This window comes from Electrophorus electricus, chromosome 18 (genome assembly GCF_041902795.1).
Source record: "Electrophorus electricus isolate QZ-2024a chromosome 18, ASM4190279v1, whole genome shotgun sequence".
Taxonomy (NCBI): Eukaryota; Metazoa; Chordata; class Actinopteri; order Gymnotiformes; family Gymnotidae; genus Electrophorus; species Electrophorus electricus.
This window is the reverse complement of record NC_137514.1, coordinates 12,160,001-12,183,217: the sequence shown is the minus strand read 5'-3', so window position 1 is coordinate 12,183,217 and position 23,217 is coordinate 12,160,001. Positions and strand designations below refer to the sequence as shown.

Genomic DNA, 23,217 nt, shown 5'->3' with positions numbered 1-23,217 from the left:
CAATCAACATCATATATGTGAGTAGTTATTAAAATAGGTGGAACTTCCTTTTTAAAGTTCATTTGCTTTACTCTCTCAAATTGAAGGGCACCAGTTCAGTAGAAGGGGTTGAGATTAGTAAAATAGGTAAGAAGCGTTATATTTATATTGACTCTAAATGTGCTTTCTTAAATTTTAAGGTATTCTTATTTCTTAATTATAATTTCAGTGTATATGTTTGTTTTTCCTCCGTATACCCCGTGTAGGGCACAATCATACAATCATGCTAGCTAGTCACACAGGCGCGGAGCTTTCAGAAGGGATGTGAATTACTCTCGTACATTTCATCATGCATCCTCTATTTTGGCACTTGGTTGTTTGCATCGACTTCATGGCGTTTCATGCCGACTTCAACACATTTGCTGTAATATTATTTTTTACGAAGAAATTGCTAAAGTCATTTCAGGCCTTCCAAGATTGGAATAGCTGCCTTAGTTATGCTAGCTAGCGTAGCTGTACGTTACACCACGTAAGCGGCTTTATGCGAGTCGTGCTGACTAATGATGGATGTGAGTCTCATGAGTGTCTGCTGAATATATGTGAACAGGAGCGCATATTGAGAGATGGCCGGACACGACTCGGGAGCGCAGCACCAGTTCACTGGCATTGCCAAGTACTTCAATTCATACACCATCACGGGAAGAAGAAATGTAAGTTGTAGACTTTTATTTATTTCCCTAAATAATTAGCTAGTTTCCTAAAGAAAGATTAGTCCTAAACCTTGTGCTAGTCTGGGAAGTCTGATAACGTATGGAATTTTATTGTAGGGAATTGTTTATTGCACAGATGTTGACTGCTCCTTTGTTGACTAACAAACTCTAGTACCTCGTTTATTGTCTGAGATGGAGCTTATGTATTTTGCACTTCTAGGCATCAGCATTGATCCCTGTATTTCAACAGCATTCTAGTTCATTAGTATCTTGGGTCTCTAACCTACTGTACTGCCTAGGATGTACTCCATGATTAAATGACAGCATTTTTGTACGTCGCGCTGGAGAAGTGTCTGCGAAGTGTAGATTTAAAAGCGTGAACAGTCTCAGGAAAGCATAGTAACAAAATGTATTGTGAAAAGCATGCAAATGTCAAATTATAATAGACTCTAGATACATTTTGGGACAGTAAATGACTTTTTTTTAAAAAAAAAAAGTCAGAGACTACATGGAAAATCAATAAAAGTCTTTAAGATCTTAAAGTTCTTAATGAGGATAGGAAGGACTTTCCGTCCTGAATCACCACTGGCATTAATTACTCCAACGCTTCTCTTGAACAATCTTAATGTTTTATTTTAACCAAGCACTACTGATTTTCATGCAAGGTGCAGGTTAGTAGTTTGAAATGTATTTTGTCTCCCCGTTGCCTTTAGTGTGTGCTGGCTACATATGCCGGCATTGCTGCCATTATCCTCTTCTTCAAGTTAAAGCCTAAGAAACAGAAGGCTGTGACTTCAAGCTAGTTTATAGTAAGGTAAGCAATTGCAGCTACTGTTATGAAATCTGTAAAGCAGTTTTGTCTGACTTTGTTCAGAGCATAAAACATTTATTACAATGTGTTTAACATTTGAATAGTAATTGTTGGAGCTTAATTCTCTCCTACTTTTTTTTGCAGGATCTGTGTGATTTTTCCACACAGGGTGAAGATTGGTCTTCTCTTTAGTACCATGTTGTAAAATAAAAGTTGGTAAACACCATTTAGAAAACGTTTTATTTACACATTGGGCTCCATTATAAAAGACTGTACAGATTGATAGGCTGGGGCACAAACCCAAGCAGTGGGTGGCAGTGATGTGTAAACAGAAACAAAACTTGCAGCTTAAGGACTGAGGTTCACACTTGCATATGTACAGCTACTCCTAGAGTCAGTGCGATGAGGACAGTATTCAAAAAATAGTTACTTGGAGGCTGAAGTGCATGACTTGATATCTGTTCTGTGTGCAGTACAACTCAATATGACTCACTAATGGAAATACATATGTGATTGACAACCTAATCAAGGTCTCACAGTCTCATTCGAATGTCCCGTTAAGAGGTATGGTTGAGCAAAACATTTGAATTATACATCATACGCATGTGGCATTGCTGGGACGTAGTGACTTGAAGATCAATGCGTCTGCACTACTGAACTGTGAGTTATGTTAGGGCCGTCACTGTGGGTTATATGCGCCGGCAGCCAGGAGCAAGTTGCGTCTGGTGAAGTGGACGTGAATGACTGGTGCAGACTTGGTGAGATATGTTCCCAGCAGCAACTCCTGCGAGTTGTCAGACAAGTGTATGTGACCAGTGGCAGCTGTGAAATCGTCCGTTTCCACGTCATCAAATGCTCTGATGGCGTCCCACAACCGCACGGTGTTGTCCATGGAGCCTGGGAGGAGAGTATAAATAATCAACATTTTTTAAACAGGCTTGTTGGTCGTCATAAGCTTACTCTTTATATTATGAGGAAAAAAAAAAAAAAAAGCTGACTGTGCTTTCTGCCGTTTTATTAACCCAGCAATAGTTGGGGTTCCCTCGGTTATGAACCGCTTGTCAGGATTTTGCTTTCATTCAGAAAAGATGCTAAAGCTGCTACAATGAATGCTAGAAGGAGGAGTTACAGCAATGAGGGAAAAATGAGAGCATGCTAACAGACTCCCTGAAGCTTCCATTTGTTGATCACTCCAGTTTGCCAACTATTCTACTGATCACCAACTATTCTACTGAGCACCGACTTTGGAAGACGCAATAATCCACGTGGCTCACAGAGCACACGCACCTGATGCAAGGATCTCGCCATCTCGGCTGAACTTCAGCGCGTAGACTGTGTCCGTATGTCCCTTCAATTCTCCGATCATAAGGCCGTGACCAATGTCCCACAGCAGAACCCTGCCGTCCGTCGAGCCAGATGCCAGGTACTTGCCATTGGGTGAGAACGCCAGGGAGTGGATGGGTCCCTGTGGAAGAATAAATATAGATTTTGCTGGTGCATTTGGTTTATTATAATTTATTTGCAAGTGCATATACAATTTATTTGAAAACCATATATAATTAGAACATTTAAGTACTACAAAACATTTTTTACTATCTCTACACTCTTTCTACAGGACATTGCAGTTATTAGCCTTATACAGACATCTTGTTTATTTGGAAACCTTGTGTGCCTCACTGACATTTTTACTATATACACACACAAATATATATAAAAATATAAATGCAAATTAGCACCATCATATGCACTTTTTCTGTTGATCAATCTGTAATAAAATCGTTCTGAAGGGGTACAAGACGTTTCACAGAAGCCTACCTTGTGGCCGGTGAAAATACGGGTGCACTGCCCATTTAGGGCATCCCAGAGACGGACGGTTCGGTCTGCTGAACCCGTGGCCATGTAGTTGGAGTTGGGGTGGAATCGGGTGCAGGTGACGTCGGCAAGGTGTCCGGCAAACACGCGCAGTGGCTGGTAGTGGTCAGTCGCCCACAGGCTATGCGGAAATCAACACACGACACGTCACACATGGCTAGGCCACAATTTATGACTAAATGACAATCATAATGGCCCAAAGGAACAGTGCCTAAAATGTAAGTAATAATTAAATATTCCTCATGTGAAAATTGCATCAAATAAGTCATACTATGTCAAGAAAATAATATTCATGAATCCCATTCTCCCGAAATGGACAAAGCTGATATCCAGTATTTCATACCGTGCTACTCTGTCATGCCCTCCAGACACAAAGTAATATCCATATGGGGAGAACTGGGTATCCCACACTGGGTAGTTGTGTCCCTTATACGCGACTAGGCAGGTGAATGTCTGTAGGCTCCACAACCTGACCGTGCCGTCTTCAGAGCTGGACAGCAGGTAGTTCCTGCAGGATAAAACGGACAAAACTGACACAGTGAACCAGGGTGGAGGTGGTCTTGGTGAAGGGATGCTAAAGCCTCTTGTTTAAAATCAAGGGGATCACGCATGGCGATGTTAGATGGACAAAGATACTACATGAATACACCAATAATGTTTTTCTTCATTTAAATGCAAAATCTGACATGGGGGGCCTTTCTGTGTTGGCCTATGAGGCTGGCTGCTCTAACCTGTCTGGGCTGAAGCTGATGCCGTACACCGGCCCACTGTGGCCGTACATGATCTTAAGCTCACTGGCCGTCTTCTCGTCCATGATTCTCTCCAACACGTCGTCGGACTCCTTGTCTATCAGGCTGAGGTCTGAAATGTGTAGTGCAGACACGGTTCATGGATATGGATTCTCTTTCACCCTTCACCTTTTCCACATTTGGTATATTTCAGACTTAAAATGGATTCTTTTTCTCCCATCAAGCTACACATAACATACAATGTCAATGCCAAAACAGGTTCTGGAACGTTTTGTAAATGTACTAAAAATAAAAGATGATATTACACTTACATAAGTATTCAGACTTTGATCATGCTACCTCTCAATGGTCTTTGAAATGATTCTACATCTTCATTGGAGTTCACCTCTGACACCTCTGAGTTCTCACAGCTGATGGTGTATGTCAAAATCAAAACCAAGCAATGAGACAGGTATTGGGATAGACTAGTCAGGACAGAGGGAAACTGAAGTTGAAATACCCCCCCCACCCAAGATCTTTTGGGAGAAGGTTTACATTTCAGCAAGATGACAATCTGAAGCAAACTGCCAAGAAAACAAAAGAGGCTTCAGGAAAACTCCTGTGAATGTGAGCCAGTCACATTCTGGCCCTGAAGCTGACAGAGCATATTGGGAGACACTTGAAAATTGCCATGCCCTCACACTGCCCATTCAAACCTGGCTGACTGCAAGCAATTCTTTCAAGAACAATGCAAGAAACAGCCAACAGAAAGGTGTGCCAATTTTTGTGGGTTCTTTGCCAAATAGACCTGAATCATTCTCAGGAATCATTCCCAAGTAGACCTGAGGCTGTCATTGCTGCCATCAAGGTGCTTTAACCAAGTGAAGGAATTGAAAACTTATTTAGAGGGAATATTTCAATTTTTTTCTTTTCAGTGCATTTAATAAACAAAAAAAAATCAGCTTTTGCTTTGTCCATATTTTGCTTTTGCCAATATTAAAATGAGTCTGAAACCAAATGTGGAAAACATGAAAGGGACTCAACATTTGGCATAGACCGTAACTACCTTAACACAAAGTACCAACAGTGTGCACAAACCTCTTACCAAACCGGTGTGTTTACGTGTTACTCAGACTAAAATGAGGAAAGTGATCTAATCTGTGCTTGAACTGATCCAGCTCGACCTCACCTGCTGCTGATTTGACTTTGCGCAATTTCTTGGGCGTGACACTCCACACGCGCACCGTGGAATCGGCAAAGCCTCCAGCTATCAGGCTGGAGTCGTCGGTGAAGTCCACTGCCGTCAGGCCCTGCAGAGTGCAGCAGGGTCAAACCAGGGTGCAGCCCATGAGGCTTTCCAAAGCAACGTAATTCCATCCATGTTCATAATGTAAAGCATCTTCCTTGGCAGGGGCCTAAAGGTTTATATCTTCATGTACAGCTCATATATTTGTGGATGAAAAACATAAAAGCTTGGCGGGAGGGGGTCTGCTAATTATCTTGTTATGGGATTATGGGATCTGCATCTAATTATCTTAATTAACCTTTTTCTCTGGGCTCTGGTAAAAATGGCCTTTCAGTTCTTATCCTAACAAACGTTTGGTAAGCCAACAAGGCTCTCATAAGGACAATAACCATGCAGTCTAAGAACAGTCTGGTGCATTAAAGCCTACCTGATAAGCGTTGAGGAAAGTATAGAAGCATATCGAGGGCAGGGTCTCCGGGCTGAGCCTGAGTCTCTTGGTGGTCTCTTTCATGTACATGATTTTATCTAGTTTATCCGAGTCCTTCAGTTCTGGAAGGGGAATCCTGTGAGACCAAAGCAATAACCGAAAAACATAAGGTGCAAGGTCCTATGACGTAGTCTTTATGTTCCTATTCATTCATCTGTTCAGGTGAAAATTACATAATTAGTCAAAATCAAAGGTTTTTTGAATTATACAAAGGAATATTCACATTCACAAACAGCTTTTTTATTTAAATCAAGAACTGCTAATGCAGATGAAGTGCTATGGCTCAAAATGTCCACACTGTGTGATGACCTGTTTTGCTGTGGGGCGTTGGGGTCTTGCTTCTTGCTTTTCGAGCCCATGCTGTCCTTCTTTGGCTTCTTCTTCTTGGGCTTGCCCTCCTCATTTTCTGCCTCCTCGTCCTCGTCATCCAGGGGCACCTCGATCTCCGGCTCCTTCAGCAGCCCGTAGAACACCTGCAACCACGATGCAGACAAACGTGGTCACTAGCCTCAGCACAGGAAACGCAGCAAAGCCAGCTGCGCTCAAGCTGGTTTCCTCAGCAGTACTTAAAAAGTTCCAAGTTCCTAAGCTGTTTTAGTTAGAACTTTGAGTCCTGAAAGAACAAACACAAAGAATACTGTCTCTATCCTCCTTTAACATGCAGTGAAAACTACAAATTATCATTTTATAGAATGTCTCATTCAAAACTTTCCAAAGAACCTTTACAAGTCCCATCTTTTTTTTTTCTTCTGACACATGTAATATTAACAAACACCAACACGTAGTGACTACCAGGTGGACAGTGAGGACTGGTTTGTTGACCATCAAAACAACCTGACCGATGGCAGACTGATTATCCACCCTGTCTGCAACAGGAAACGGAAAGTCCTGTGCGCTCACCTTGGTTTTGTTGGCATCTCGCCGGGCTTCCCCCGCCAGACTCCCAGACATACTGTCTATCTGGCTCTTGCTGCGCGGCATGCCGTCGAAGATGTCGATGTACAGGTGCTCCTGGATGATGTTCCAGATCTGGTTATTCTGACGCTCTTGCAGGTGCCTCTTGAGCAGCTGATAGGAGTCACGCGAGATGCGCAGCACGAACCGGCTTGTGCGGAAGTCCAGCAGCGTCTCGTTGCCCTTCATGTGTTCCTTCTTGGTCAGGCCCGAGAGCACACGCAGGTCATCCTGGTAGTAACACTCCTGGTCCCCGCTGAACCTGGAGGGAGAGAGGAACAGGGTGAGGCACCACTGGTTTCCCCAACACTGATTATGCATGTCTGCCGGATAAGAGCTAAATGCTTGGAATCATTAACAACTCAAAAGCCAGCCAATATGATTTTGTCCACTACGCAAGACATGTATTCAATAACTTGCATTTCTCACTTCATGCCAATGTTGCCATCATCTTATCACTTATAGTTTGCTACAATTGGTATAACGTGATTCAGACTGAGATACTCTGACTTACTTTTCGAAGAAAGCTTTTGCTTCATTTTCGTAGTTGTTGTAGACTAGTTCCAGGTACATGTGAACGAAGAGTGGATAGAACACCTGCGAAAGTTCGGCCCTATGACAGTCGAGCACCGACTCAATAAACTTTTTCAATCCGCTGTAGTACACTTGATACAAAGAAGGGTCCCCCTGCTGGCTGTACGCAGAAAGGACAACGCTGACATCTGGCTGGTCCTCGCCACCTACAGTTGATATAGTAAACAAAAGTGACACTGACGGATAAGCATTGAAAAGTAGTTGTGGCTCACATTTTGAAGATTTGTTAGTTAAAATGACAGCGCTTCACTGCTTGCGTACCACGAGGTTGTTTTGGCTGTTACCCTATTGTGGATTCCACACCTATCTCTAGCCAACTTGCTCAGCTGGGGAAGACGTGTTCAATAAGATGCAATTAAAACTTTTACATGTTCAAAAGCTACAAGCATCAAACGAACTATCGTCAGGCCGCAAGCTGGCTATCCAATATATCTACAAAGTACAACACAGCTAAAATCCACCTTTAGCAGGCGTAGAAGCCACGGTGTTCTGGGAGGCGCCTGTACCAATGGACACACGACTGAGCAGAGAGTTTGCATCTCCGCTCTCAGCTCCGACACTCGCCCCTGTGCCCAGTCCACCTCCGCCGGCTTCGGCTCCCTGCGTGTCGTCGGCCTCATCCGATAAACCCGCCTCACGGCGAAGGATGTCGACCGACTCCGTGAGGTTATTCCTCTTGAGAAACTGTAGCACGGCGAGTAAAGTTTGCTGGTCTTCGGGTTTCGACGTTCCTGTCGACGGGGCTGTAACTGGCGACGTGGAAAGTGCCCCGCTTGTTAACCCAGGGAGATTTGCTGACCCATCGCTCAGAATGTCGGGTTTGGTTTCTTTCTCGCTCTCCGGATCGGTGGGTCCATCTTGCACAGTCGCCATTTTCCCAAGCGCGGAAGCAACCTGCGTGATGACGAAAGCACGCAGGATCGACGTAAAAATACGTGCAATTTCATTGGTTGTGTTCAGCCATGTGGGTGCTACAAAATAACAGGTTCATAATGTACGGTCCAATGTTGTACTATACACAAATAGTATAAGGTATAGGGCTACTTTATACTGATCGTAATAGTGTGCGTTTTGGCAGGTTAGTACACAAAATATTAGGGAGGTACTATAGATGCATTCCAATCGCACAAGTAGTTCACTGTAAAGAGGACTACACAAATAAAAACTATCAAACCGAAATTGTCAGAGCCGAGTTGTGCCAAAGTGCCAAATGTTCATTTATGGAGCTGTCAAGTCAGACGGTTCGAACGAACTGCAGTTTGCAAAATTAGAAGAAGCTTAAGTGTCTTGCAACTGTTGCTTACAATTAGTGGAATCGTAGTATCCCACAGTCCCAGAATATCCGTCACAGAAATATCATCTTAAAATGCGTTGTTGACTGTTGTGTTCTGTTTTGATTTATGCACACTTACCTGCTCGCTGTGGTTTCATGTTAAACAGATTGCTAACGTGTGCAAGCTATAACACCATAACTATAACTCTTCAAAGGTAATACTTGAATTGAAAAATTTAATGTTGAAGCTCTTTTTCTGATATTGTAATTATAGACATATTGATGTTAAATACTGTATTTCAGTTTCATCAATAGATAAAAAAAAAAAGTAATGGTACTAGTCATTTTAACATAAGATAGCTAGCATTATGGGACAATAGTATCCATCGACAACAGAGTGATTCATGCTGCATTCCATCCACAGTGTTCCTGAGCAGTCTCCTGGTATATCTTACATACTAAACATGTGATGTGGATTGGTTAAATCTCTTCATTCAGAATGAGTTGTTTCCCTTGACAGCCGGGCAATTAAACCAACATTTATTTGTTAATGTGGCTAGACTAAACTGTCTCTATGTAACATCAGCTCTATACTGTGCTCTGTGCTCATAAAATGATTTTCTTTCATGTTGGCTAAACATCTTACTATAGCCAATATTCACCTCAGGATAACAAACTTTAGCAATTAGGTAAAAGTTAACAAACCAAATTCATTTTCTGAGTGATTTGGCAACTTATCTGAACAGGTTGTTTCCACACTGATAGTTTTGGCAAAAAACAAAACAAAACAAAACAAAAAACAAAACAAAACCCTGAAACCTTCTACAGTTTGAAATAGCCTTCGAACTGAACATTTTCGCTCTCTATGGTTTGGAATCTCCTTAAAATTCCTTATGTACTCCACTTAGCAGGAAACTACTAGGGCAATTTGAATGCACCTTCAAAAACCAACTTGTCTTATATATGGATCATACATTTTTTATGTGTACTCAACTTTGACACTTGTGACTGTACTACATATTACACACTCAAAAACTAGTTAGTATTAGTGTTAAGTATGCAATTGGGAGACTTCCCAATTCTACATACATACTGTATTATATATTAATACAGCAATGTGAATTTTTACACTTATTTTAAGACGTTTAGAAGGAAATTAACATACAAAATTTACAACCACTGAGACACTTTAATTTTATATGCAAAGATTACCTTTTAAGATTGCTAAATTCATTCAGTCTTATTAAACACGTTATTTCTGAAATGAAAGAAAGAATATTCAAATATATATTCACTTTACATAATGTAAATGTATAAGTCATACGCATGCACTTACTTTAGCATTAAATTATAGTTTTGGTCCCTGGCCAGTTTAAACTTTCACTTTCAGTATAGCCACTCTGGTTCCGATAAAGTCCGCCTGAGTAACATCGAACCGGTAATCTAACGTTGATCTTGGTACGGATTAGACTTCAGTGCAGTAGGATTTGCAATAAGGTTTTATGCGAAATTATTTTGTGTATTTTTTACTTAGTTATTATCCAATTGAATGTTTTTTTTGTTTGTTTTTTGCAATAGACTTGAAAAATCTAATCTAATAATAGTACCGTATACTGTTTAGGATATTTAAAACACTATATAGTTGTCAGACTTCTGAAGCTGCAGTACTGGCTACACAAGAAGCGCTGAATAACGTTTCTTGCACATCTCGCTTGTCGCAATACCGCTTCTCTCACCACCTGAACACTAGAGGTCGAGTTTTAGCTCCCCTCGACAGTCAGACACTCATTGGCCCGTCGTTTCTCCACCCATTTCCCAAGGACTCGCCGTGGATTGGTTTACGCAACGGCAGCGCGTCTCTGTGCGCGTGCACCGCGTCGGATTCCCGTAACAGTCGTTTTTTGCGTAAAGGGCGTTTTCTATGTGACGAACTCGTACTGTTACGCAAATGACGTTATCGTCTTCGTAACGAAAAAAAAAAAAAAAACGGACCAGCAGCGCAAGAGGAGAAGGAAAGATTCAGCGCATTGAATCTCCAGCGGTTGGCCTGCTTGAACCGAAGATTCCTGGAGGCAGCATCGGCCAAGGTTTCATCAGTCCGGCTTTAGACTTTAGAGAGAATTTAGCGTTTAACAGTCTTTCCGTGTTTATGGGGTGGTGAAGCTGGGATCCCCGTACGAACAGTTTTATTCCAGGGCGGGTATCTTCCACATTTTATCGGTTTTGAATGTTGGGCAAGTAGAATATTAGGCAGCCGCCATGGCAAGTGATCGGAGCATGGGATCCCTCAATTTGAGCACAACTAGCTAGCTAGCTAGCTAGCCTTAGGTGAAGAAGATTAGCTAGCTAGCTATCTAAATGCAGATTGAATGCCAAAACCGAACGCAAAACAGTCTAGCTAGCTAGCTGGTTAGATTCTGTTTCTTTTTCCCACGTTTAGCTATCTATCTAGTTGATGTTCATGACATTTTAGAGGTATATAGGTATGTTAGCTAGCTAGCTAATTTGTCTCTAGGTTAGCTTTCGCCTGCTTGTTAGCTGGCCAGCTAATACAGACAAGGCGTTTTTTTAATTGGGCAAGAGCGCGTGATTTTTTCATGTTTATCCCTTGACAGTTCAACCCCGTTAGGTGTACAGTATATATCTAGCTGTTTTACAAGCTAGTAAAGTTATTTAAAGGAACCGAAACGTTTAGAACGATATAATACATTCGTTTTTAACGTCCAAAACGATATAATAATTCGTTTTTCCCTGCCATACATAGAGCCGAGAAATTTAGCTGACCATCACAGAATTGTGAGCAAGGGCAACGTGCAGCTCAAGTCGTCGTTTTCTGTGACGAGAGAGCTTACCTGTTATCAAAAAAAGTAAAAGGGAAATCGTTGGGAAAGTGTGCATAGGCAGCTAACTGCTGTCACCCGAGAAACCGAGGAAAGGGATCTGAGAAATGTCGGGTCGGCCCAGAACCACCTCCTTTGCGGAGAGCTGTAAACCCGTGCCGCAGCCTTCAGCTTTTGGCAACATGAAAGTCAGCCGTAAGTACATTAAAAAAAAAAAATCCACGTATTATAAGTTAACAAGACTTGCCTTTTGAGGTATTAGCCTGAAATGCAGTGAACATCATGTTCATGTTAAATGCAAAGGTAACTCGACCAGGAAGCAAATGTTACGTTGAAGACTTAAAGTGCACTGCAAAAATGTCTCTAATAAGCGATCGGCCGAATCACAGTTTTCTCAGTTATATTCAATTGAGTGTAGGTGGAAACTGAAGTGCGTTCAGTGTTTACAAAGCTGCGGGTTTGGGTAATTTTCCGTCTGGCCGTCTTTGCACCACGGGTGCTTTTAAACGATCGGACGCATTACCCAGTGCTCCCTAAGCAGAAAACTTAGCCGTGCTATAGTGCTGCTGGCAGGAGCTACGCGTGTGCCAGAACCAGTTTAATGAGCTGGTGTGGCTAGGTTAGCATTTGGTTAAGACCTATTGGCCATGGATCCGTGCAGAAAGGGTGAATTTGAACTACCCAAGATCCCGTTCATGGCAGGTGTCCAGTTTTCTGTGGGAGTAGGATTGCCTGTAGATTGATGGACCCTATCATGCTACAGAATTATTGTAGCCGTACTTTAGAATATTTAGTGAAGTGATTGTTTTTACATTCTATAAGCAACTGGTCAGGAAAGTCAAGGGGGTTGGTGGTGAAATATCCCAATATGTCTTGACATTTGATGCTGAATATGTAGCATACTTAATTTTTGAAAATGGGTATGTGTTGTATATAGTGACTGTTCTCCCTGTTTCTCTGTCTTCTCTCTCTGTGTGTGTCTGTCTCGTATCTATACCTGGCTGTGTATGATTATGTAATGCATGTTTTCTGCAGCCTGTAGTCCCATTTTTCATGGCGTTGATTAACCACCTCTTCCCTGACACAGCTCCACCGGATCAGTCATTTCCTGGCCTAATGATGTCAGGCTCCCAATCATGCACTCTAGGAAGGGCAGATCACACAGTTTCTGAGTCACTTACATTGGCATCTGTCCCAATTGCCCCCTGGCCCCCATCCTTTCCAAGTGCCCCATTACTAACATACTTGGCAAAGCAGAGGTGGCTCATGAACAAGTACGTTTCCACTTGGTTATTTGATTATGTTAAGACAGGTCTGGTCCTGGAAATCAACTCTCATGCATAGTCCAATCCTAATCTAACACATCTGGTTCAGTTAATTAATGTCTTCACACATCTGAGCAATAGAAACTGGTGTGTCAGAACTAAAGACTGCAGGGCAGTAGGTCTTTGAGACTACAGTTGGGTTCCCATGTTTTTATATGATTGAGTAAAGTTGTGCGTTCTTGGCTGGATACAGAGTTCTGGGTCTTGCATGAATGCATGTGTTTTATGATGTCTGAGTTCTATATATGTACTCCGACATCAGCACTGACAGTGAGAAACCTGATGTGTGTGTTTGTGTGTATACTAAATAAATTCTCATCGTTAGTGCTGACGTCAGAATTTCTTGAGTAGTTTGAGGTCAAATGTTAAGTAGAAATCTGGCAGCTTCACTTCCACTATAGGACTTAACCACAACTGACCAGACAAGGGTTTTTACATATCCTGATGATAGATAAAATTAATTATTACAATATTTATCAAAAGGACAATAATGGATAACTCTAAACATTGGTCCTGACAGCCTGTAATGAGCACAATTACCGGCAATTGTCTGTTCGTATTTAAGGTGTTTTATACAAATTAGAGGCCCCCAAACAGACATAACCTGCAACTCTGGTATGCCTGGACCTCTGCCTTGCTCCATTATGCAGTTCTGATGGAGGACTGGTGCACCGGGGGACCTGGGCTCTGGCCTCGTGCTGAAATCCCACAGATCAATCGGCCTCCTCTGACACAGCCTCGAGGGCCGGCAGGCTCAGGTGGTCAGCAGACCAGTGATCTTTTTGAGGTCCAGCCAGTGGCAGCAAGTGTTTGCAGAGGAGAAACTGTTTCAGCCCAATTTCATTTGATTTTGCACTACTTCTAATACCAAGTAACCCAGCATGACTCTGTAACTCAGTAGGCTGTTGTTTTCCTGAGGATACAGATGTGTTTTCAGTTGTCCTGCCATAGATCTCATGCATTTGCTGGCTTTTATCTTATTGCTAATATTGTCTTTTTTAAGATGCAGAATGACATTTTTCCTTCAGTTTAGTACAGAGAAAAACATTTTTCCCCAGTTTTGTGAGCAACAGATCTCTCCTGAAATTTGTTCAGCTATTCTTACAACATGACCTAGTGAGGCCCCAGAGTATCAAGGAAAGTTCAAGGAAAAACAGACCTAGCAACAGGTTTCAGACTTGACGGAAAATGCAGCACACCTCACTTGTGTCCACAAGTATACGTGAGAGTATTGCACAGAAGGGCCTAGAGAGGTTGATAAAATGGCGATGGGCTAGAATTGGCTTTCTTAGGGAAGAGAAAGGAATTTAATTCTCTGCCTTGCTGCTTGCCTGTATGTGTGAGTGACTGGAATGGCTATACAGAGAAATAGCATTTGTGCTGGGGGGAAAAAGGAGGCTCCATCAACAAGATTGTCATTACGCACTTGCTTTTGGTGAGGGGCTATATTGACGGTTGGGGACAAACGCCAGCGCGCCCACTCAGATTAGTGATGCTGTTCCAGTATACAGTAGTGAGACCTACAAACGATATTTCCATAGGCAGTATGTTTAAAAGGGGAAAAACAATAAGCTTTCATATGTTACCGAGAAACAGCTGCCTGAGCTGTTGAGGGATCAACATTACTAAGCATTGGAAAAGTCTGTGGTATAATACTTTCAGTGGATTGATTGGGGAAATGTGTTTTCTCCTTTATTCCCCTCTCACTTTCTTGGTGTCCTGTCAGACTCTGTAATCGTCACCTCATTTATTGAGTCTCAGTAGACGTTCTTGAGCTGGGTGTGTCCTACGGAGAGGCGTGTGACACCTGACGCTCACGTCATCTTCCCTTCACAAAACTACCAGACATGCCTGCTCAGATCGTGTGTGCGTTTCAGGGATAACCAGTTTTTCTGTACGTATGTGTGTGTCTCGTCTCTTTCTCTCTCTCTCTCTCTCTGTGGAATATACCTGGTTAATTTGAGGATTTTGTTACTAGCTGTTCACGTTTACTATGCCTTTATATTTATACACTCGAGGTAAGTTTGGTTTGCCTGAATAATGATGCTTTTTAATGTGCTACAGATTGAACAGACCAGGAATAAATAGAGATTTGTCTTTACTCACAATTTGAGAGAGATCACACTTTTCTTTAATACTTATTATAGTGGTTTGACTTGAAAGTCTCAGTTTGTCTTATAATTTACTCATTTCTTTTGGACCTAGGATAAAGGTTGAATCCTCACAGCTCTCTGCGTGTGTGTGTATGTGCTCCCAGGCGTTCGAGTACAACAGTTTAGTACGGCGACTTGATCTCTCCTGCTGCAAATGTCACGGTCGCAGGAAAAAGAACCAGGAACTCTAGAAGCTACCATGCATGAGTCATTTAAAATACTACGCCATGGATGTAGAAGCCTGCTTAGTTGTTCGGCGTGTGTCTCAGTCTGTCGTTTAATGCGTGGGTGTGTGTACTCTGACCCCATCACATGTTTTTGGCCGGAGCAGATGCTCGGCGCACTTTGTCCGAGGCCTGCCCAGCACCCGTCAGGCAGACTCACCGAAGCTCTGAGCGTCACAGATCTGCGCTCAAACAAAATGTGGTGTGATTATAGAATAGAAAAAAAGAATACTACTACAGTAAGTTGTCCTCTTCAGCCATTAATTAAGGAACAGTTTGAATAAAATATTATCATGGCTTAAAATAAAGTGTTTTTGTTTATTCGCCAAATATATTTCAAAATGCCCAAAAATGGCACTCAGTTTTGGGCTAAACAAAAGTTCTGAAAACTTTGACAGATGACAAATTGTTTCCATTTGTATAGATTAAATACAATTAAGGTATCAGAGTATAACATGTCAAAGTATAACATGTCAATCATGTAGTGAGAATTGGAAGTAAAGTTTAAAGGGTGTCGTTTCCTTTGCTACTTGTACTGGTCACTGCTGACGTGTTGAAATGACTCCAGAAACTTACTGTCGTCAGTAACCTGTCAGTTCAGCACATCGTTAGTTCTGAATTTTCAGTGTAGAGGTGTTTTGAGGGTTTTTATGTTGTTTTCTAGTTACATTTCATTCAAAAGTATAAAAATCACACTGCTGTCAGAATGAAACGTGTCCTGTCATGCTGGTTTGATGACAGTGGAACAGACACTGCATGAAACATGTTAAACAGTACCACCCATTGCAGTGGTTATCAAAGTTGTGCAAGTAGTGCACATGTGTACATGCGTGTACATGCATGTGTGCTTCCTCTGTTTGAGACTGTAGGTGGATATGACTCAACCTTGCATTGTTGTGTCCATGTATAGCCATGATGTATTTTGGTACCCTAAATAGTTGTGTGTGTGTGGTGGTGCTGGGGCGGGGGGCGTGTCAGTGTATTGGAGGAACTGAAAGTCTTTGACGTGTGAGCAGAAGAAATTTAACCCCAAGCTCCTGACCCTGGGAAACTGAAGAGAAAGGCTCATCCCGGTGTATATTTTGTTGCACATGTATTGAGTATCATGATGTCTCCAAAGATCTTCCTGTTTTAACCCATATCCTTTTCCGCATCACTAATGACGGACCCTGACTCACCACAGTTAGGCTAGATCCTTGCTAAACTGTAGTGTAATGTGCCTCCTGTACAGTTGCTTTGGAGAGGGAGTGATGATAATGGGGAGTGCTGTCCTACTAAAGGGAATGTCAGTAAGACAAGATATTTGTAATGAATAATGTAAAAAGCGGTCTGTTACCGCTGTTCAAGTGCCGCTGGTGCCAAGTGATGTAGCTGTTCCGGTGGCAGCACTATATGGCGTTAGTGTGTGCTGCAAAGTCAGAGTTGGCGCTTCTGTCGTATTTCAAATAAAAAGTGTATATGTCGGGAAAAAATCTTATTTCTGTCTGGGATGAGCTCCAATTTGAAAACCCATGTGCATGCATGAGAAACCTCTTGCTAGCACTGCATTTCTGCCCTGGGTACATACCAGCGCATTGTACTTCAATTGGGCGTACTCCGGAGAGTCTGGTTTTCGCTTAATGCCACGGAATGCCTGGGTGCTAGGGATGCACAATACATCATTTGTTAATCATTATTGCAGCACAGGTTTTTGCAATAATGATATCGCAGAGGTCCGCGATATACAAATGATCCGCCACACAAAGCTCAATGCATCCTGGCATTTACACATTCAAACACATGCTCTGATTTTAAATGAAGCCAAATTTATATACAAGTCGAGTTCAACAGTATACTCTCAATATGCATATTTACAATGCACATTCACAATATATAGCGATTTATATATAATATAAAAAATATTGTCTGTATCGTGCAATTCCTAGCATGTAATAAACAGGCGTGTGACCTCTTCTCACTGGTCCTTGGGTTGGGCTCAAAGGCATGCCGGACTTCCTCCCCAGCCAATGGTGTGTTTCCTCTGAGGAAGTAGGGGGACGTCTGGGGCAGAGTGGGAGGGAAGAGAGCTCTAGGAGTTTTTACTCTAGTTGACTCTTCATGCTGAGTATCACAACCTCTCAAACTTTCCTGCCGTGCGGTATTTTCCATGCGTCCTGAACTGGGACGACAGCATGAATTATGAATTTTACAGGCTGTAAAAAAGTTGACATTTACTCAACTGAGATGGGCAGTAACGTATGCAGGGACATCATAGTTGGCAACTGTGTCCTTTGCTTAGAGAAAATCTTTTGCCATAATGAATTATATAAATTGCTATACCTCTTCTTTTTTTTTTTTTTTTTTTTAAAGAAAAAGTTTTTGCTTTATGTTTCCAACCATAGGGGTGCAGCATTTCCATTCCCTCACTTTCCTATTACTGACTTCCTTTTATTAACTTTTTCACTTCTTTTCCTGTTTCTATAAAGTGACTGATGCAGTGATACTTAGCCTATTCATGGCATCGGAATAGTAGATCCGCGTAACGAGCGGACCTACCTTCCTGAAATAAGCAAGCGTGCGCGTGCGAACGTGTCATCCGTTGGGAATGTGGAGCGGACACGTTCTCTCCGTGTGAACAGCTCTTCTAAGAATCAGTGGCGAATGACAGAGGAGAGAGGGAGAACGCCCAATAACGTGTCATTCACCCACCCTTGCGCGCGCGCGCGCACACATTCACACCCATTCCAGCTCTTGGGGACAGCCAGCCCACCGAAAGTATTTCCATCTCTCAGACCAGCACAAGGCAGTCACCCGGGCTTACCCTCTTCCTTTCTGTCTTAACAAATCACTTTCATCCGAAATTCTGTTCGAAACCTCACTGAAAGCCTCCCGTCAAGCCGTTTCTGCAGATTTAAATTCACGCTTTTTGTTTTGTTATAATGACCAAAAATGACCAAGGAAGAAGAGCAGTCTTGTATGAGCAATTGATAACGAAGCACATTTTGGAGGAATTGGGACTAATGTGTTGCTGAACCTCTACAATGGAGGAAACGAAGGGAAAACGTCACCCAGTAGAGCACGAAGTTTTACTGGGTCACCAAGAAACTAGCAGAACATGGCAGCTTTGTATATCATGTATACTGGTGGATATTGCTCCTTTTAGGTTTCCAGTTTCCATACACCCCCCCCCCCCCCAATACATTTGACATTTACTCCAAATTGTCTTGTTCTCGGAAAGCCAGAGATATGAGGACCAAAGGGTTATTGATCTTGAAAATGCCTTGAATTTGCTTTGCCACTGCTGCAGTGCGCTTTGCCATACACCACACTGATCCGTCCTGTCTGAGCATCAGCTTGTTCTAAACACGTGTTGAGATCCTCTGCAAAATCTTGAGCTTCTGCTCTGAGTTTCATTTGGTGCCTGTGTTTATTGTTCAACCAGCTCTGTCCACTGTCCCACCGGAAGGTGAAATTCTTGAAGTGTGTGTGGGTTGGTTTGTTTGTTTGTTTGTTTGTTTGTTTGTTTGTTTTAAATTCCTCAGTGCCTTTGCTAGGAAATAAATAACACTGCAAATATGACCTGGACATCTACCAATCTCATGACTTATTCTTATTCTCTGCCTGTACTAAGTAGTAGCAGTAGCAGAATCTCCATCAAGACATTTCCAACACAGATGCCCAGGCACTGCTTTGAAATTATTTAGTGTTTCCGCACACAGGCATATTTCACTCGTCCCCTGGAGAAACAAGGAGGCAAAAGCCCTTATCTTCCCCCTGCCCAACTTCCAATCCACTTGACTTCTAACACACTTAAGCTTGCCAGCTATAGAAGCTTAGTTGCAGATGTTACTTTTACAATAGTTCTTTAGTAGCTCACTTCCCACTAAAGGGAAAAGTGGCACCATGACTTCCTGCAAAGGTACTGTGTATCCTGAGATTTCTGATGGGGGGGGGGGGGGAACGAGCTGTCATTTTGAAAATCGTATTGAAAATCAGAAGTCAGTCCCATGAAGCTGCCAAACGTCCTGCACACTTCTTTCTCCTGGTGCTTAAGGAACCAATGGCAGTGAATGCACCAGAAAATATCACAAATTCATGTTCTAATTGCAAATATTTTATTCTCCAGGTTTAATTTTTGAGGCTGTTTTGTCAGCCATGGACAATTGCGCTCTGTTCTGTAACAGAGACCTGCTGAATCATGGCAACATGCAGCTGAGGATACAAGTCAAAAATAGGTTGAGTCATGAATTAGTCGTGAAACAAACAATTTTTGCCCCGGACTTAATTAACATAACATAAATTCAAAGTTTCCATTTACTCATCGTCTCTTTATATGCTATTTAAAATAGAACATGTGACTTTCGGAATGTGCGAAAACGTTTTAGTCTGTCCCTGTGGGTGAATCTTCTATTGTACTGGATTTGTACATTCAGCCCAGTTCACTGTATAATGTCTATATTCTTCTTATTGTATAATAAGCTTCTATATAAATTAATTGCACTAGGAATCTTTGGTGATTTGCAGGCTTTCGCCTTGTCCAGATGACCCAAGCTGGGCGTGGAACCATCACGTCTCTCCCATCATACTCTTTCTTGCTCTCTGCACCTTGTAGGCTCCCAAGTACTTTAACTGAACTTCCAACTTGGGTGTGAAATCATGCGCAAATGGTTGTCAAATCCATCAGCTTTTAACAAGTATTGTTCACACTGCAACATAACTACCAGGTCTCTAAGCTCGGCGTGCAGCTAGTGGGAAAATGAGCCGTCAGCACCGTAGCGAACTTTGCCTCTAACACTGTTTGTCAGGCAGCGTTTTTGGACATGATTGCAGGGTAGCATCACAGATGCACTGTTACCAGCAGCGACTGCTAATTTCAGCTTTCGTGTTCTAATAGCGGCCTTGGTCTCTAATCAGTTAATTGCCGCTATCAAATGTTTGCTCATTTTGGTGTGTTGACGCGCTCCGTGTGCGTGCCCATGTATTTGTTGTGTGCAGAACTACAGATAAGCAGAGTAATTTGTATAGCCTAACTTCTCAAGTTAAGATGTACGTCTCCACTTAAGATGCTGTATGTGTGTGTAGTGGGGTCCTTTTAAAAGTGTTTAATGCAGGTTCTGTTGCCTTAAAGGTCTTGTCACATTGTACCTCATTGTTTCTTAGGTATGTACTCACAAGAGCACTTGGCTCTGCCAACAGAAATATACTGGTTCTAGCTGCTATACAAGTAAAGACTGGCCTTTCTTACTATGGCCCTAAGCTCTGAAATTCCCTTCTTGGAACCTGAGGGCTCCAGATGATAGAGGCACAGTATGAAGACCTCTTTTGATTAGCTTTTATTATTCAGTAATTAATGACTTGTATCACTGTTGAACTTCATTTGCTCATACAACTTATTTTTTCTTTTGTATTGTAACTTTTTTTCTCTCTCTCTGGTGGTGTTGTGTTTTATTCTATTTTTACTGTGTTTATTGAAACCAACTTTGATGCACATCAGAGCAACTGAGTGGATCTCCCTAGGGGGAGCAGCGCTCCCCCTAGTCTCTGGAGCTGTTGTTCAGGATTGGGTGAAAGGCAAAAAAAAAAGGGATTGAACATGAGCTCCCTTCACCTGAGAAGTACAACTGTGCTTCTCAACTGTGCCCTTATGCAACCCAGAGCTCATTTCGGGTAGGCGTAGGTGCCATGCTACCGACGTGTGAAGGCCTCACAACCCCACCCCATTCCTCCCGTGCCGGCTACAGAGTCTCTCATTTTCGTGTTGTCAAGCACTTACCGGCAGAACAATATGCCCAAACTGGCCAGTGTGAAATAAAGCACTGCTGAGCTGTGACTTCCGTGCGAGCGCATGACTCGTGGGCAAGCGACGTGGTGAAGGGTGTGGGGTTTTTTTGGGTTTTTTTATTCTCTTCTCTGCCTAATAAACCTGCTAACCAAATAGTGTAACTTCCTCCCAATTGATATCCGTTGTTTCGATGCGTCGTGAGGTGAAGCCTTGAGCTTTGATGTAGTATGATGAATGCTGTTGGTTGGGGCTTAGATGTAACGCTCTGCCATAGACTGATCTCTCTCTCTCTCTCTCTCTCTCTCTCTCCCCCTCGTTCCTCAGGGGATAAAGATGGCAGCAAGGTGACGACGGTGGGGGCAACTCCGGGGCAGGGTCCAGACAGGCCTCAGGAGGTCAGCTACACGGACACCAAGGTGATTGGTAATGGGTCGTTCGGCGTGGTCTACCAGGCCAAGCTCTGCGACACCGGGGAACTGGTGGCCATCAAGAAAGTCCTGCAGGACAAGAGGTTCAAGGTGAGCAGGGAGGGGCATGCGTGCATGTTCTAGATTCATCATACTCGCTGAGGAAATTGTAAGAAGAGCTCTCTTAAACTTGCCCTTTTGTTAGGCGCTTTCATCTGTGTTCTTCATTTATGGGACTCTTTCAGCTGTACAGATATCAACAGGCACAACTTGCTCGCTCTAGTTCAGCGCAGCTAGATTGGCGTCTGCATCATAAACCATCGAGCAGTTAATGCGTCTTTTAGACCTGCGCCGGCCTTTAGGACGACCGCCGATATTGGCCCGCGCACGGCCGGTGCTTTCAGAGTGATTCAGTTGCTTGTCAAGACTCAGTACAACCCTGTAGAGTTTTTAAGCTTTCTGTCTCTCTGGCTTGCTCTTGGTCAATTCCCACCAATGCAGAACCGTGAGCTTCAGATCATGAGGAAGTTGGACCACTGCAACATTGTGCGCTTGCGCTACTTTTTCTACTCAAGCGGGGATAAGGTGAGTCCCTCCCCTCTTCTGTGTCTTCCCCTCCTCTGAAAAGCAGAAATCTTTCACCAGTTCTGCCACACACATTTGGCTGCCTTTCCAAAGCTCTACCAAACACTCATACAGCTGCAGTTTATCAGGGGAAGTCTTACTGTGGCTTCCGTTTGGCCAGAAACCATGGGGCCGTGCATGTGTTTGTGTGCATTATTCTACATGGGCTAATTCTTTGCAAGGGGCCACACTGTGCTTTTACTGAAAGGGCTGTGTTCTAAGCCCGAACCCCATTTTACAGGCTTTATGAATACTCGTTCTCAAAATTACTTTAAAAACAAAAATTAGACAGCATTAATATTAAACATTAAGCATGCTAGTTCAGAATGTGTTTCAGCAACATTAACGTTGCTGTTGTAATGTGTGCCATGAAGGTGTGCCATTCTTTTTGATTCTTTTTGATTTTGTACAACCTTTTTCACTAAAATTCTAAAATACACTTTATTTAGACTTGCGTTACTTAATTGATGTATAGGCATTTAAAAATAATACTTAAAATAATGCCTTGTTTTTTATTTTGTAGAATGTCTCCCGTATGGGAATCAACTCATGGCGCGCGCGCACACACATTTGATCCATTTGCAGATGACTGTGCAATACAAGCCACTTGTTAAAATAGGTTGTTTATTTATGCTGTAATAATACAAAAAAAAAAGCCAAAGCTTTTTTGAATGAATGAATAACCCCCAAATTCTAATTGTTCAGCCAAGCCTCAGGGTCTTCTGTGTAGTGGGTGTGGCGAGATGACCACAGTGACCCGTGTTCTAAAATGCTAAGTGCAATGAGAGAAACATAAAATATCCCTGTGACCTGCTGGCAGTGGGGCTGGTGGGAAAAGCCCTCAAGTGTTGGGCCCTCACTGAATGCTTCTCCCACCCGTAAGACCTGCCAGTGGTGTTGCCACCCCCAGACAGCTAAAAGCCTTACATCATGAGCCAGAAATAGAATGGGGTTTACAAGCAATGCTGGCCAGAGGACCAGGGGTGTGGAGTTACTCAAAGCGGTGATGTAGAGAGTTATTCTTACACACACACACACACACACACACACAGTTGAGGCTTTTTCTTGTCCATCGTGGTTGAAGAATAGACAAGAGTAGAGTGGGGTTGGATTAAGCCGTGTAAGAGTGTGGTTGAGATGGGAAAGAAAACACCTTATGATTGAAGCTTTGTATCATACAGGGCCCTTTTATGCAAGCTTTTCTCAAGAACATTGTAAGATATTACAGA

The 23,217-nt window shown here is 42.6% G+C and overlaps 3 protein-coding genes across 4 annotated transcripts in view; 2 read left to right on the top strand and 1 right to left on the bottom strand.

The window, feature by feature from the left end:
* Nucleotides 1-19: 19 nt before the first annotated feature.
* On the top strand, nucleotides 20-1,726 carry atp5md (ATP synthase membrane subunit k). The gene is made up of 4 exons (XM_027005626.2): nucleotides 20-126; nucleotides 587-689; nucleotides 1,403-1,503; nucleotides 1,645-1,726. The coding sequence occupies exons 2-3, from the start codon at nucleotides 603-605 to the stop codon at nucleotides 1,490-1,492; spliced, it is 177 nt and encodes a 58-aa protein (XP_026861427.1). The 5' UTR covers nucleotides 20-126; nucleotides 587-602; the 3' UTR covers nucleotides 1,493-1,503; nucleotides 1,645-1,726.
* On the bottom strand, nucleotides 1,727-8,262 carry taf5 (TAF5 RNA polymerase II, TATA box binding protein (TBP)-associated factor). Its single transcript, XM_027005625.3, has 11 exons — nucleotides 7,843-8,262; nucleotides 7,302-7,527; nucleotides 6,734-7,049; nucleotides 6,143-6,306; nucleotides 5,774-5,909; nucleotides 5,290-5,410; nucleotides 4,104-4,233; nucleotides 3,716-3,880; nucleotides 3,316-3,493; nucleotides 2,788-2,965; nucleotides 1,727-2,397 (listed from the first exon to the last, which is right to left on the bottom strand). Exons 1-11 carry the CDS (start codon nucleotides 8,252-8,254, stop codon nucleotides 2,180-2,182), a joined length of 2,244 nt encoding a protein of 747 aa, XP_026861426.2. The 5' UTR covers nucleotides 8,255-8,262; the 3' UTR covers nucleotides 1,727-2,179.
* A 2,407-nt stretch (nucleotides 8,263-10,669) lies between these two features.
* Nucleotides 10,670-23,217, top strand: part of gsk3bb (glycogen synthase kinase 3 beta, genome duplicate b) — a 26,050-nt gene continuing 13,502 nt past the window's right edge. Inside the window, exons 1-4 of one of the 2 annotated variants that reach the window (XM_081701092.1) lie at nucleotides 10,670-10,741; nucleotides 11,419-11,689; nucleotides 21,282-21,475; nucleotides 21,866-21,949. In XM_081701092.1, the coding sequence (XP_081557218.1) occupies nucleotides 11,602-11,689; nucleotides 21,282-21,475; nucleotides 21,866-21,949 (366 nt within the window). In that variant the 5' untranslated portion in view covers nucleotides 10,670-10,741; nucleotides 11,419-11,601. Of the gene's footprint in view, nucleotides 10,742-11,418; nucleotides 11,690-14,077; nucleotides 14,838-21,281; nucleotides 21,476-21,865; nucleotides 21,950-23,217 lie in introns of those variants that run through there. The other variant, XM_081701093.1, reaches the window with a different exon arrangement.